This window comes from Rhipicephalus microplus, chromosome X (assembly GCF_043290135.1).
Source record: "Rhipicephalus microplus isolate Deutch F79 chromosome X, USDA_Rmic, whole genome shotgun sequence".
NCBI lineage: Eukaryota > Metazoa > Arthropoda > Arachnida > Ixodida > Ixodidae > Rhipicephalus > Rhipicephalus microplus.
The window spans coordinates 482,626,674-482,642,476 of record NC_134710.1 but is presented as its reverse complement, the minus strand read 5'-3'; the positions used below and the strand labels follow the sequence as shown (position 1 = coordinate 482,642,476).

At 44.9% G+C, this 15,803-nt stretch overlaps 1 protein-coding gene across 3 annotated transcripts in view; it reads right to left on the bottom strand.

The window, feature by feature from the left end:
- The window catches only part of LOC119160789 (O-acyltransferase like protein), a 625,262-nt gene that overhangs the window by 143,285 nt on the left and 466,174 nt on the right, over positions 1 to 15,803 (bottom strand). For all 3 annotated transcript variants that reach the window (XR_005108333.2, XM_037413024.2, XM_075880874.1), the window contains one exon: positions 3,853 to 3,946. Coding sequence is in view for 2 of the 3 variants with exons in the window: in XM_037413024.2 (XP_037268921.1) it covers positions 3,853 to 3,946 (94 nt within the window). In the remaining variant the exon portion in view is untranslated. The remainder of the gene's footprint in view (positions 1 to 3,852; positions 3,947 to 15,803) is intronic.

Below are 15,803 nucleotides of genomic sequence, written 5' to 3'. Positions count from 1 at the left end.
AGGTATTCAGCGTAGGGATATTAAAATACAATAAAATGGATGCGTACCCAGCACTCGATTTTCGTGGGCTCACCTTACCGTTTTTTCCTTGCCCTGAAAGCCCTACCATATAAAAAGCTCGAATGACATATTGCCTGTGACGTCCGGCGTATTATAGATGCTGGTGCGATGGTAACAAACAGTGTAGGACTTGAAGAAGTGAAAACAAGTGCGAAGCAAGCCAGCTCACGCACGCTTCGATATTGTTTTGTAGCTATAGTGATCTTTATTTTTGCAATGACATATATATATTAACGCTCTTACATTTTTTCATTTATCAATTGACGGTATCCAGAGCGTCGCTGGCGAGTTTCCTCGTGCACGTGGCGTTCCGCGCATTATTTGACCAGCTTTGCACTTTTCAAGCAGGAAAAGTCTGAGAGCTTTATTCTCTGTTCCTTTGAGTGAAAAATGGCTAATCAAAAAGTAATTCCAATAGTAATTCATATTTTAATGAAATGCCGCGATCACGTTTACCGTTACATTTATCCGATCATATGGCGGCATCTTTCGCCCTCATTTCAGCTCGCAGTAGTTCTGGCGAGCGCCACTAAGAGTTATGCAGTCGGCATTGATGTTTTCAAGAGTTAGGAGGCCTCTTTAAAAAGGTCTTGTGTGCTTTTTAAGGGCACGACAAAAGTTGCTCTATGTGCGAGGGGGAAGATATCACGAGCACGACAGTGTTGCCCACTGAAACGGGTGTTTTGGCAATGTCATAAGATGGCCCCATAACTAGAGTAGTGCTCTCCAACCAACCTCAAGTAGCGCTTATATGGGAGCATGCAATGGGAGTTTCGCCTTTGCTACGCAAATATTTGTAGGTGAAGTGGTGACTGCCTCGCATAAAATTTATGTTATTCCTTAGCACCATGCCTTTATGATATTCTTATGTTTCGTTAAATGGATCCTAATTGAAGAAGGGACAAATTCATTCAAGTTTTGTTTATGCTAGAGAATTATGATGGTTCGCACCTTTCAGGTGTTATTAAAAAGTACTGGAGACATTGCATCTTGACTGCCTGCCATACTAACGCGTCTCACTTCGGCTCCTGAACAGTGAAGGAAGGCGGGAAAGCTCGATTTTTTTAGCACCATACGTAATCATGCGCACTCCTAATACGCTTCAATTCGCAAAGTACGCGCCCGTTCTAGATCATCCGAAATGAATCGACTGCTCTATTTTCAGAGACCGTGCCCGTTGGGTCGTGCTGCAACCACAACATAGACTTCATGAACGGCTAACTGAAGAGTAATGCTCACTTTTATTTCAAAAAGCGTTTAGGTGACGTGCTCATCCTAACCTCTTTGGTGGAAATTCCCACTAATGTGGAAAACATCACAAAATGAACTTCTCAATAGATGATGACGCAACATGATATCACAAAAATGTTTACTACATACCGCGACGCTTTCAAATTCGCCGATAAAACACGTACCTTATTGGTTTGACCCAATCATGCCCCGCCGCGGTGGTATAGTGGCTAAGGTATTCGGCTGCTGACCCGCAGTTTGCGGAATCGAATCCCGGCTGCGGCGGCTGCATTTCCGATAGAGGCAGAAATTTTGTAGGCCCGTGTGCTCAGATTTGGGTGCACGTTAAGAACCGCAGGTGTTCAAAATTTCCGGAGCCCTCCACAACGGCGTCTCTCATAATCATATGGTAGTTTTGGTACGTTAAACCCCACATATCAATCATCAATTCATACAACGACAAGTCTTTGATATATTTCACACTGATAACACACAATATATTTTTTCTTAATTACTGCGACTCCAAGCTTAATGGGCGACTGTGGTTGTCAGCGCTCTCGATTGCGTGAAAGCAAAAGAACATACGAAACTCAAAGCGCTAAAACAATTCAGAACGTACCAGCGCGCTCAAAATCAGCCACCGCACACAGATGTCTCGCCACCGGTGCCTGTTCTAAGCAGCCATGTTGTTCGTAAACATGATCCGAATCACGTTTGCGAACAACATGGCTGCCTACGAGAGCTTTTCGTAGGCATCCACATTTTGCACAAAATTTCGCTTCGTGAATCAAGTTACGAGGGTCTTTTGATGACGTCAGCAAACATAGCAACTGCATCACCATCGCTGATATTACTCCTAGGAATTGGCAGTGCGCTTTATTGCAGCGGCTGATGTGATAGTGATAATAATGGCGTTTTACCACGTTTTTTTTTCGTCTCATGAATTAACATAGGCGACAAAATTCTCTCGCGGGAACACTTGCTCGAAAGGAAGTTTTGTGAATATATAGTCTTATTTGACAATTTTCCGCAAGTTCATAGGTGAGCTTTAAAGGTTCAAAACGATTCTGCATCACATCTTTTACAGCAAGTGTCTCTATCCTGTACGTCAGTCCTGCACAATTTAGAAAACTAAAGGCTGCCTGCAGCACCTGGGTCATCGCCTACAGTCATTGCGTACGGTTCCACCTTGGACCGAGCCACCGAATTTATCTAAAACCTTAGGGCTCCCCTTGCCATTTGCTTCAAAGCTAATAAAGAGACACTTAAGGGAAACAATAAGTTGTTTTAGATTGATAAACTTTACACTGAGAACTGTATTGCCATAAGTTTAATTTTCGTAAGTTCATTGTAGCGGAGAAAGTCAAAGTTGAAGTTTCAAAGATAAATTTTGCACTGTAATTTTCGTGCCTAACATAAGAAATTCCAAAGTGTATTTTTCCTATTCAGATCAGCTTGATAAATTTTTTCAAACTTTGTAAGCTGGGTCTATGACAACCGAAAAAGATAATGTACTCCAATTTTACCGATTATAAGCTACTTACGACCAAATACACGCCTTCAAAGTTCTACGTGGCGTAACCACTCACAGTTTCTTTTCGCGCGTTTTCTCGCTTACCCACTAACAATCCCGGCTGCGGCGGCTGCATTTCCGATGGAGGCGGAAATGTTGTAGGCCCGTGTGCTCAGATTTGGGTGCACGTTAAAGAACCCCAGGTGGTCTAAATTTCCGGAGCCCTCCACTACGCCGTCTCTCATAATCATGAAGTGTTTTGGGACGTTAAACCCTACATATCAATCAATAAATCAATGCAAGTGTCGTGTCGCGTTAAATAGAATGTTTTCGGAATTGTGAAATTGTACTTTACGAATGCGGGAAAAAGAGTTGTGCTCATTGAAGTCTCTTTAAAGAAAGATCTTGTCACGGTGACTAACCAAGTGTTTCTTCAAACTGAAAAGTTCAAAGTTCGAACATGTTCAGTTCAAACGAAGTTTGCAGTTCAAACATTTTCGAAGCAGTACTGCTTCAGTCATGTCATCGCACATAAAAACTAGTGCACAAAAAAAAAACATGGGACATGACCTTTTTCTACAAATAAAGACCGTTAACTCACAAGGTAAACTTATTTATGATATTATTTGTCATTTTTTCGTCCGCCGCTACACGCAAATACTCTGCCAAGCTTCTTACTTTCTTCATATGTGTGTATTTTCGCGAGCTAAATCTGCGCCGCTGCGGTGGTCGAGTGGTTAATGTACTCGGCTACTGACCCGCAGATGGCGTAATGGAATCCCGGCAGCGGTGGCTGCATTTTCGACGGACATCAAAGTGTTGTAGGCCCGTGTGCTCAGATTTAAGGGTGCGTCGAAGAACCCCACGCGGTCGAAGTTTTTGGAGTCCTCTACTACGGCGTTTCTAATATTAAATAAGTGGTTTTTGGAAGTTTAACCCCACATATCAATCATTCACGGGCACAAGTAATTAATTTTTTGGTTGTCCAAGTCAATATTTCCAGTTTTTGCAGCCGTTAGAGCCAAGAACACCACAGGCCCATCACTTACCTCATGAAAAAGAAGTTGTCCACAGACAGGAACGAAGCTAGCGTTAGGGTCGATTCGTAGCTATCGATGTACTGCAGAGCATAGGTAGAGTTGGCTGAACAGGAAGAAATTGATGTTGCGATTAGCATGACAAGACACATAATATTCAGGGTGATCAAAATTCAGCTGTATGACATTGGGTCTGTGGTTATCTTAAAATTTAGTAAAGACAGGTACGTGAAGTTTACATTTCAATCACATCAATTCAAAGGGCTGTAAATTTTTAATATCCCCCATTGCCCGATGAAATGCCACACACAACTTTCCAGGCACATTATTGAGAAAATTTGTGCCTGCCCTCAATGTCTGGCATTCGCATAACATGAACCGCAATTTATCTTGATGTCGCACAATTCCAAGTACAAACTTTTTACAAGTAATGTTCCGCTTGGAACTGTGTAGAAACACGACTGCCTTCAACGTTTCATTGCGAATAATCCCATGTAAGGCAGCAAGGTTACCATTTGGCAGACTTGAAAAGGAGATAGAATTGAAGTTGAAAATAGCCAATACAAGTCAAGCCATTTGTGTTTATTGCCAAATTTCTAGCCAAATAGATGAAATTGGTATTGTGACTAGAATTTTTCCTAAAGTAATTTAGTTTTGAGTACGCAGTGACGTCGACATGACAGAATATTTCTTCAAATTTTGATAATAATGGCAAAACGGGTTGATTCATTTATTTACTTCTCTATATATTTATTTAATGCAAGGTCAAAAGCATTGCTTAGGAGAGAGCATGAAGTACCAACAACAAAAGGAGCAGAATACATTGAGTGAAAGAGAACAATCAACAGATTTTCAAAAGACTAGTAAGCATCGGGTTTTACAAAATAGAATTACCTCAAAGCGATAATTTCAAGGATTACCCATGGTGCGGGGATATAGATATAAGTAGGTCTTGTAGCACGCTTTGCTTTCAAATAGTATAAATAAGCACAACTGGCGAAAATTTTGGTGTGCTGTTAGCGAAGATGCGGGACGACCTTATTTTATAGCCGTGCTATTCTTCCTTTTAATATTGCATGTTACACGTGAGCATATAGTTCGAAATTCACAACAAGTCACATGCTATAAATTGTGATGCTTTTTAGGAGGCAGATAGGCAGAATGTTTATGCTTTGAAAGACAAATGACCCTGTATTTTCCGACAATAAGGTCACAAAGCATTTTTTCAACCAGGTGGCGAAGCAGTTGTCTCATAATGGTATAAGTTTATTGCGTATGATATATTTCTGATTGATTGTGCTTCGTGTGAAAGGGTTAATTTCGAGCACTCCCGCCAACATGTCTGTGAGAAATAAAGTTTAAACATGTTTTTAAGAAAGACACGAATCTAAATTGGTTACTAGGCTTACTTAATTACAGAACAGATTCATTTTGAGATTCATATTCGTTTTGTGTTTGAGGGAGGGTGCTTTAGTACAGCCTGTTCCTGTGACAAAGACATGCGTGCGCATTAGCTTACGCGACAGAAGAGGTTGGGGAAAGGGGGCTGATTTCTAGGATTTCTTGCTCTTTTACATGCAAATATTCACATAGAATAATTCTTTACTGAATGCGCCTAATGATAGGTTCAATGTAGCTAAGAAAGTAGCCATGCCACCAGCCTCAAATGTTCGTAGCCAGGTGACGTTGTGTTTCTCAGAATAATACGCAGTGGGCATTCGGGTGCAACCGTACACGTGAATTTCAAAAAAGGGTGCTGAACCGTTGAGTAAATGGCGCGGTATGTGTCTACGAAATTTGCATAGGCTGGCGTTGAGCGAGGCTTGGCATCAAATGTAGATATTGCACAAAGATGATTTCTCCAACACAATACCTTTGTTACCAGACTTTATTCAAGCACATACATCTTAGCTTAAACGTCCACTCCTCTGTACAATGTGCCCGACCAAAGAATGAAAACGACGTCTAATAGTCGCATAGCAAGCATTCAACTTGTCATCTGCCATCCAACTTTATCAGCCCTAGTTATTTTCGCGTTCCTTAAATTGAGCATAGAGGTTGAAGTGTCAAATTAAAGCTTAAACTAGCTTCTTCGATATATTAAAAAATAAGTATAGCTTCCTGTGCGCTTCAGTAAGAAGTGAAGCATTTTGAGCGCTGGACGGGGCCTGTAGGCTGGCTGCTTCTGCCACCGGCCGACAGAACGTCACGGCCACCGCCACGCGGTTTTGCGCGCTTCCTCTCTGCAAACGGCCTTGCCTTCGTGCCTTTGCTGAGAAAAAAAAACTTGTAACCTGAGACCACTTCAGAAACACTGGGTTTGAAGTGTGCGCCGAAGACTGCGAAGATAGCTATCGCTATCTTCGCTATAGCTATCTTTTAGTAATGCGACACTTATATACAAGTGTCGCATTACTTAGTTTTGTGGGAGACATAGGGTTCCGTAGCTTTATGTACGTTGCTGTTCCGCAGCTTGTCATGACTACTGCCTTCCTTTTATCCTCGGCCACATCGTTCGCAGTGAAGTACATCAAAACAAGCTCGTGAAATTCTGGTCACTGACTTGTGCTTGCGTCAAACACTTTTATAGCCTGCCCACGCACAACATTCTTGCCTAAATTCCTGTCTGCCGCACCGAACTTGCAGATTTTATGACTCGTCACTAGTTTTGATGTTCATCAGAGACAGCACACAAACAAGGCTCTTTTCAAATACTGACTGACGTATGCCGTGTAGAAAAAATCAGGGGACCCTAAAGCTTCGCCTTTAGGATGTTATGAACGCACTACGCACTGGCCATTGCTCTCTCGCCTTTCTTGCTGGTGTTCCCCCAAGAGACACTGACGCGTCCTTAACGTACTTCGAAGGCATCTATCATAGACGCTGGACGCGTCCCTCGTAGACGCTGCGCGCGTCCCTCAGAGGCGCTGCGCGCGTCCAACAGCGGGTGGTGCCCTCCTCAACGAGCGTACCGGTGCCTATAAAAGGACGGCGAATTAAGCGTCGCAGGCTTCTTAGTTCGCGTTCTGTACATACATTGTAAATATAACTGTTTTGTTTCCTTCTGGCTACCTTTTGCCTAGCCACTTCTTGGATGCTCCTTGCCCAGCGTTGGCCCTCGCGACACGCTACCCAAGAAGACCGGTGAGGCTCCCCTCTTCCTAACAAGGAGTTAAACGCAATAGAGACATCCTGTTCTTTGTGTGTACTTCAAACACTTAGTGCATGAAACCTTTTTGAATTCACCATGCGCCCACTACGTGACATTAGGAGAATAGGCGCAGTACAGTTTGTGCCTTTTGTAGTGGGGTACCAGCTTTCAACCATGGAGCCCTTAGAATAATCGCATATTCGGATGCCCGTTTGCAGTGGACGCTTGTACTAGCCTTAATACTGCGCCCCGCCGTGGTGGTCTAGTGGCTAAGGTACTCGGCTGCTGACCCGCAGGTCGCGGGTTCGAATCCCGGCTGCGACGGCTGCATTTCCGATGGAGCGGAAATGTTGTAGACCCGTGTGCTCAGATTTGGGTGCACGTTAAAGAACCCCAGGTGGTCAAAATTTTCGGAGCCTTCCACTACGACGTCTCTCATAATCATATGGTGGTTTTGGGACGTTAAACTCCACATATCAATCAATTATCCTTATCACTAAAATATTTAATGTTGCATTGTGAAACATGTATACAGGACACAAGTGTTTGTTAACCATGAAAGCTACTTTCACTGCATTTCCATGCAGACGAAATTCTTTTCACTGTTTTCACGAGCAGAGGCGTGGCCGTGTGATAGAACACCCGCTTGCCACGCCAACGACCAGTGTTCAATCCCCACTTGGATCCAAGCAATCCAGGTTTGTTACCCACTCTGCCGCGAATTTTTTGGTCACGCCTAAATAATGATTTTTTGTTCAGAACCAACAAAACCGACGCCGGAATTTTCGCAAAACAAGCTCTTCGACGCTCTCGCAATAAAAATTTGCGTGGCGCGAACATAAGGGGCGGAGAATAAGGGTAGTGGGGCAGATGCTCGTTGGTTCGGGACTGTTGGCTAGTACGTCATGTTATGGACGGAATTGCGTTGAACACAAATAAGGGCTGCAGAGAGTTCTTTTCTGCATCGTTTTTGGTGAGAAAGGGCATTCGGATGTGAGAGCGGATTTCACGGCTCCTTGATCGCATCTGCAGCCTGGTAGATTTTGTGAAGCTGCTGTTACGGGAAGCTTGTGAACGAGACCTGACCATCGCCGAGACCCACATCATGAAGAAAGACACGCCGACAACTGATGAGCCTTCTGTGATGGCAACAGTTTGACTGTGACTTCTCCTCGTGATACGGCTGGCCAATGATTTCTCCGCTTCCGACACTGAACCGGAACATGGAGGCCCTCTTAGAAAGGCGCATTCAAGTACGCAAGGTCGCTACACAGGTCATCGCAGACATCAAACATCATCGGTGTATGGATGACCCATCATTGTGTGAGTCGAAGAATTTTCATAAATTTTTGATTGGCCAGTACGATGAGCTCAGAAGTAACAACTCCAATGTTCGTCGTTGGAGACATTCTAATGATTGCTAGGTGAGAAAGCTTCTTGTCTCGTGTATATACCACGCGAGAACGTCGGCACGGACCACCGAGCATGGAGGAACGGAAAAAAGAGCGTGCTGGCATGGTGGCCCGAGGCGCGCTTCCAGGGTCCGGGCCGGGCGCAGTGCTGTTCCCGGTTCCAAGAGGAGCAAGACGTTCTGCCGAGTGAGATGACTACGAGTGCGGAGGACCATGGAGCCGGGCGAGGTCCACGGTGGCCGATGTGCCGAGGCTTCAGCTGCCAGCGTTCGGGAGACTCGCTGATCAAAGAGCGGCATAGCGGTTCCGAGACGTACCGAGCGATCTGCCAAGCTGGGTATTCGACTGCTTGCCTATGAGCGTCTGCACCCGAGCTCTGCCTGGCAGTGTCCTCGCTGAGACAAGGAACGTCTGTTGAACAGTCGGACCAAAACTTTGCGAGCAGCATCTCAACACGGCGTGGACAATGCTGTGCTGGACGGAACCTGCATGTGGAGCCGCACTGCTGGTTGGTTCTCGAGACGTTATCGAGGTCAGGCTGATCCAGGCATCTCCGAGGCACCGCTACCACTGCTCCAAAGCCGTGAGTCTTTAATCACGGAACTACTACCCGTTCTTTCTCCTCGCGTGCTGTAGTAGATGTTCCGACGGTGACGACATCACCAACATTACTTGATCTTTTTGTTTGTGACATGAATATTTCAAAGTGCCTCGCTGTTTGTTTTCTGCGTCACTGAACAATGTTATATGTGCCAAACCGTCCTAACCATTACAATTTTTCTGGCGTCCGCGGCGTATCACCACGCTCTAGTGCCAACTTCAAGAGCCGCACTTCTCGTTTGTGCAGTGGGCGTAAATTTGGAGAAGTACATTCCGATTGGCAAAGAACTGAAAGAGTACATCGAGGAGCAGCTGAATAAAGAGCAAGATAGACGATTTGAGGATAGAGTTGCGTCACGAATAGCGCATGAACAAGAGATCACTAATCTGACAGCGGAGCAAAGCCTGCTGGAGGCTAAGTGCGGTCTTGCTGAGTGGACGGCTGGTACGGCTGGAATTAGTGGAGAGCGCGTGGAAGCGAGCAGTGAAGCGTTCAGAAGCCCCTGCAAGCTTATTCCTCTCTACAACGAAGACTGTGACAAACTCGATGCGTACATTAAAGGCTTAGAGTGGGTAGCTGGCAGCCAGGAATGGCCAAGTGGCAGGTGGGCACTTTTCTTAAGATTCTGCCTCTCAGCGAAGCCTTGTAGGGCTGCAGGATGCCACAGACTATGACAAGCTGAAGCAGACGTTGCTGCAAAGGTGCCGGTATACCGAAAAAGGCTATCTGCAAACGTTTCGCGAAGCTAAACCAGAGAACTCTGAGACAGGGCGACAATTTGCTGGTCGACTACTCGGTTTTCATTTATTTATTTATTTTTTTATTATTTATTTTACAATACCTCACAGGCCCCAACGAAGGGGTTTTACATGAGGGGTAGGCTATTAGAATGAATTAAAGGGGTAGATGCTCAATAGCTTCTTTGAAGTTGATGATACTGGAGGGCTGCACAACGTGAGGAAGAAGGCCATTCCAATCATGTGCGGTCTTGACAAAAAAGAAAGAACGGTGCAAAGTGGTGTGACCACTTGGCGGGTAAATAGCTTTTCTGTGAATTATTTGGTCTTAATGACGATGGGCTGCTTTGATGCTGGGAGTACGAGGTGATTCATGATAGAACCTGAGAAACAAGCACATACTACCCACACAGCGGCGTGACGAAAGGGTGGCGAGGTTAGCACGAGATTTAAGCTTGGTTACAATTGCTTGATATGATTAATTTGAAAAGATCAATCTTGTCATCTGGCTTTGCACTATTTAAAAAATTTTAGTATTGTTACTCTGATGAATATTCAAAAAGCGCATGCGTATTTCTGCAATTGTTTTCCTGGCCGGGCGTGCAGACTGAGGTGACACAATTTTTGCGGTCTTGTGACATCTGCCAGCGTACTGTTCTCAAGCACTACGTTAGACGTGTCCCTCTTGGAAAAACGCTGTTGATTCACGGGCCTGTCGAACGTGTGGCGATCAATATAATCGGCCCACTATCACCAACATCGGCAAAAGAAAACCGTTTTACTTTCATAATAGTGGACTGCGCAACGCGATATTCTGACGCTGTTGCTTTGCCAAGCGTAGAAACAGGGAGGGCAGCAGAGGTGGCGGTAGAAATTTTATCGCGCGTGGGAATACCACGAGCAATTGTGAGCGATCGGGGAAAGTCATTTACCTCAAACCTAATGAAAGAATTGAGCAGACTGCTGCCTGTCTGACAGTTGCCAACTGCGCCACACCACCCTACGGCGAATGGTCTTGTTGAGCACTTCAATGGTGCACTGAAGCAGAATATACGGCGAATGTGCCAGGAAAGCTCGAAGAACTGGAACGAATACTTGGCATCATTATTATTTACCTATATAGAGGTGCCTCAGTCCAGTCTCGGCTTTTGTCTTTTCGAACTTCTGCATGTACGATACATTAGAGAACCAATGTCTACACTGAAAGAATTATGGACGCACAAAACGCTGGATGCCTAAACGAAGAATACGTATGGCTATCTCATGGAGCTTTGCGATAGTTTGTATGAAACATGTCAAATTGCTCAAGAGGAGCTGCAGAAAGCCAAGCTCACACAAAAGAAATACTACGATCGCAAAACGAAGCCTCGTCAACTTTGCGTCAGAGACAAGCTGTTTCTTTTGCAGCCTTACGACGCCAACAAACTGCTAATAACTAGGAAGGGACCCTTTACAGTACTAAAGAAGCGCAGCGAAATCGACTTTGTTGTTGACCTGGGAACTCGAACCAGTTTGTTCTACATCAACCTCCTTAAAATGTATGAGAAGAGACAACCGTCGACTGACACGGCGAGCCACGCAGCTGTCACGCTACAGATATGAAAGCTGGAGGAGGAACCAGAACTACCATTGACCTCGCTTCAACAGCACGATACCTACCGTGATGTCAAAATCACCAACACCCTGAACATGACCCAGAGGGCACAGATCGAGAAGAATGTTTCAGACTGCCAAGATATTTTATCAGACGTTTAGGGAAAAAAGAAATTAGTAGAATGCAAGATCACAAGATCTACGGAGCCGGTGAACGTACGGCAATACCAGAAACCATTTGCTGTTCAATAGGTAGTCGAGGAAGAAGGGCAGCAGATGCTAGCGCAGGGAATCATTGAAGCATCAGACTCACCTTCCCAGTCACCGATTATTGTAGTTAAAAAAATACGGCATTATGCGCCTGTGCAACAATTTCTGGCATGAGCGGAGTCGTCGTAATAAATAATGAGCATATTCCACGAGTTGACATGATGTTCGCAAACTGAGTGAAAGCTCGCTATTCTCCTTAACGTGATTTTACGAAGGAATACTGGCAAATTTCAATTCATAGCGACTCAAAACACATGACAGCTTATGAGTAAATGTCGCCCTTTTACCAGTTCTGCTTCAAGCCTTTCGGCATCAAAACGGCGTCAGCAGTGTTCACCAGACTCATGAGAAAAGTTGTGGCTGGCATTTCTCACGTACACCATTACTTCGATGATGTACTGATAGCCACAGACGCGTGGTAGACGCACCTTGCCACGCTTGAACGTTTCTTCCAGTAAGTACGGCGTGGAAAGCTCACAATCAAGCCATATAAAAGTGAAATCGAATCAACTTCTGTGAAGTTCTTGAGCCACATCGTGGGACATGGAGTCTTACGGCCGCAGTTTAAAATGACTGGAAAGCTCCAAGCTGCAAAAAGACCCCACAAAAGATCAAGTCCTTTCTTGGTCTCACAAGTTTTTACCTTGTTCAGTGTTCGCCAAACAAGGTTATATAGGAACAACGTTACCAGGAGGCATTTGACGAGCTTTGAGGATTGCTATCCACCGGTTCACTCTTGAGATTGCCTTGCTTGGGGAAGCGCTTTGTTCTGCGCACTGACGCATTGTCTACCAGTGTAGGAGCCGTACTCATGCAGAGTTATGTTGGTATTCTCCCTTCTGTCGCCTTCGCAAGAAGGAAGCTTCTTCGGCGTGAGACGCAATACTCAATCGTAGAACGAGAAGGGCTTGCGCTAGTATGGCCTATCCAACACTGATGGAATACGACTTCACTGTGGGATACATGAAAGGAAGTGATAACGTGGGAGATGACTATATGAGTCGAGTGTACACTTGCAACAATATACACTCAAACTGCTTTTAAATTTTTGTGAACTTTGTGAACTGCATGTAGAACGCTCCGTGCAATAAAAGTGCAAAAATCTGTGAATACGTGTAAAGCAACTGCTTACATGCGAACACTTTCCCCCCTTCGGGCTGTGAACTTTGCCGTGCTCCTGCTAGGAAAATTTGTTAAGTAAAACAACTTTCTGAGGGGGGGGGGTAAAATGTCACGTGTAAATAATGTGCGAAAACGTCGGCGCACACCATCAAGCATGGAGGGACGAAACAGGAAATAGCGGTGGCCCGGTGGCACGAGGCACGCTTTCGGGGATTGGTTAAGGCGCAGTGCAGTTCTGAGCTCAAAGACGAGTGAGACGTTCTGCCGGGCGAGATGAGTGCGAGTACGGAGGACCATGGAGCCAGGCGAGGTTCAGCGTGGCCGGTGTGCCGAGGCTCCAGGTGCGAGCGTTCGGGGGACTCACTGATCAAAGAGCCCCCGAGCGGTTCCGAGATGTACCGTGCGATGTGCCAGGCTGGGACTTCGACTGCTGGCCCGTGAACGTCTGCACTCAAGCTGCGCCTGACAATGTCCTCGCTGAGGCGAGGAACGTCTGTTGAGCTGTCGCACTGAACCTTTGGAGAGCAGCATCCCAGCACGGCGTAAACAGTGCTGTGCTGGACAGAACCTGCAAGTGCAACCGCACTCCTGGGTGGTTCTGAAGGCGTTCTCGAGGTCGCGCTCGTCAAGGTCAAAGCCGTGAGACTCCCATCACGGGACTACCACTTGGCCTTTTTTCTCGCGTGCTGTGGTGGACGTTCCGACGACGACCACACCAAGACATGGCTTCATTTCTTTAGTTTTTTACATAAATATTTAGAAATGACTCTCTGCCTGTTTTCTGCGTCACTGAAAAAGAGAACCTGACAGACTGTGATGGAATAAAGCCCTCACCGCCGTGCGTAGAAGTGCCCAACAGAAGAAAATCAAGGCCACTTCGTAGGGAGAAAAAAATGAAAGAAAGAAATGAAAAAAGTCACTACAAAAAAGCAAGTTCTTGTATTGCACCGAGCTTCTGCTCATTGAGAAAGGTTAACAAATTTAAAATTGAAGGAAATATTTGTGGTACGGCTGATTACTGCGAAGCTTCGAAATGCCAAGGCAGTGTCGCAGTGGCAAAGTGTAAAGTTCAAACGAGCGTGGAGGCCGAAGGATGATGTTTGCAAAGTAGATGGTACCAGGAAAAAGAAAGTAGAAGGAAAGGTGCCCCATAAAGAGCTGCACAATAATATTCTGAAAGCGCCTTCAATGGGAACTTTCATACCAAAGAAAGCTTCTCAGCAAGAGCACAGGTGCACCGATGTCAACACACTCAATAACATTAACGTGGCACAAGCCCCGGATACACCGCTGGGATATCAAGTCTGGAGGAGATCCGCATGATATTACTACAGCACTGACGTGGAACTCTTCCTTATACTGACGAACATTGTGTACTCGGAACTCATGTGAGCTTTTATATATAGTCTTCTTTGTCGTCATTCGCTATTAGTGGGGACGCGCAGGATGTTAAATCTTGTGTAGATGACGAGGAGTGGCGATATCTTCATTAGGAGCAGATAAGAGGAGGGCGTTGGAATAAAAAAACGCCAGTCATTGCGGAAGACACAGCACAGTCTCAACGAAAGCTAATACAGCAGCCTATCGGAACCTTTTCCGAACACCCATAGGTTAAATACTGCAAGCACACTTGCTGGGTACCCACAATGGCATTATTAATATTATTTCCTTGGTAGTACACCAGGATTCATTATGCTATCCTTCGTCAATTTTCTAAGTGTAGTATCCGCTGAACACTTACAAGGAATTTTTAGCCAATTGTTCATGCAGTGGCTACTGATGAGGACCAATTACACCTGCATTGGTTATGCGCCACAGTTGATAGGTGATCAGGAACAAGCTTTTGCAATAGGTTGGAGAGTTTGACGACCCACTTGTTACGCCATTCTCATTGTGTGCCGCCTGGTTGTTCTTTTGCTGTTACAAAACGCTTCATTAATCATATTACCGCGATTCCTTTCCCGACATCAAGGTCCGGTCATATACTTTCCGGTCATATACTTTCGCCATCCATTCACATCAGGTTATAAGAAGTTTGGTTTATGTGAAGCTAGCAAAACAACCGCTAGCGCCTCATGAGCATGGTATGTAGTCATATTTTCACAGACAAGCAAGTCATGATTATAATATTTGCAAGAGTGCAATAGCTTCGACATCCATTCAAATTACGTAATACCAAATTGGGTTTATGTGAGGCTAACGAAACGACTACGACCGCATCATGAGCATGGCATGTAATGATGTTCTTACATAACATGCATGTCATGATTATCATATTTGCACAAGTGATCATCATATTTGTCTTCATCATCCATTTGCGTCACATAATGTCAAACTTGGTGTGTGTGTGAAGCTAGCGTAGAACCACTAGCGCATCATGAGCATGCCATGTGGTCATGTTTCTTACATGACAGCAGTGTCATGATTATCATGCTTCCTCCAGTCGTACACCTTAGTAATACATTCACGTCACGTCACATATTATGAAATTGGGTGTTGCGAAGCTAGCAAAATTACGATGAGCTCATCGTGAGCGTGGCATGTAGTCATGTTTTTACATGACATGCATGTCATGATTTCCGCGTGAAGGCCTGTCACTTATGTTCACCATGTAGACTTGTCATACCATACCAGTTTTGCGATATGTCATGTGAAAGAAACTACCGCAGGAGGAGCAGGACCATGACATGTAAACCATTACATTTATTACATAAATGTCATGATTTTTATGTTACGACTCTTCACTTATGCTCATCACACATTATGTCATAAAAATTTCGGAGTAGACTCCATTATCAAACGGCTATCATATTGAAAATCCTGGGTTGGTGGATGCTAGATTCATGGGTGGATATGGTGGAAATAACAGAACCTTTTGATAAATACTCCACCTGACGGTGACCTTTTAGTCAGTTACGCTTCGCAAAGGAGCGTGGGATAGCTAGCACCATTATGAGGGCAGAGCGAGCCGTAAAATGCGTGAGTGCTGTGATGTTTCTGTTTTAGGCTAGTTCTCCATATCATTCGCTGCAATCGCACCATTTTCTAGCTTGAACGAGCTTCTAGTACTCTCCGAT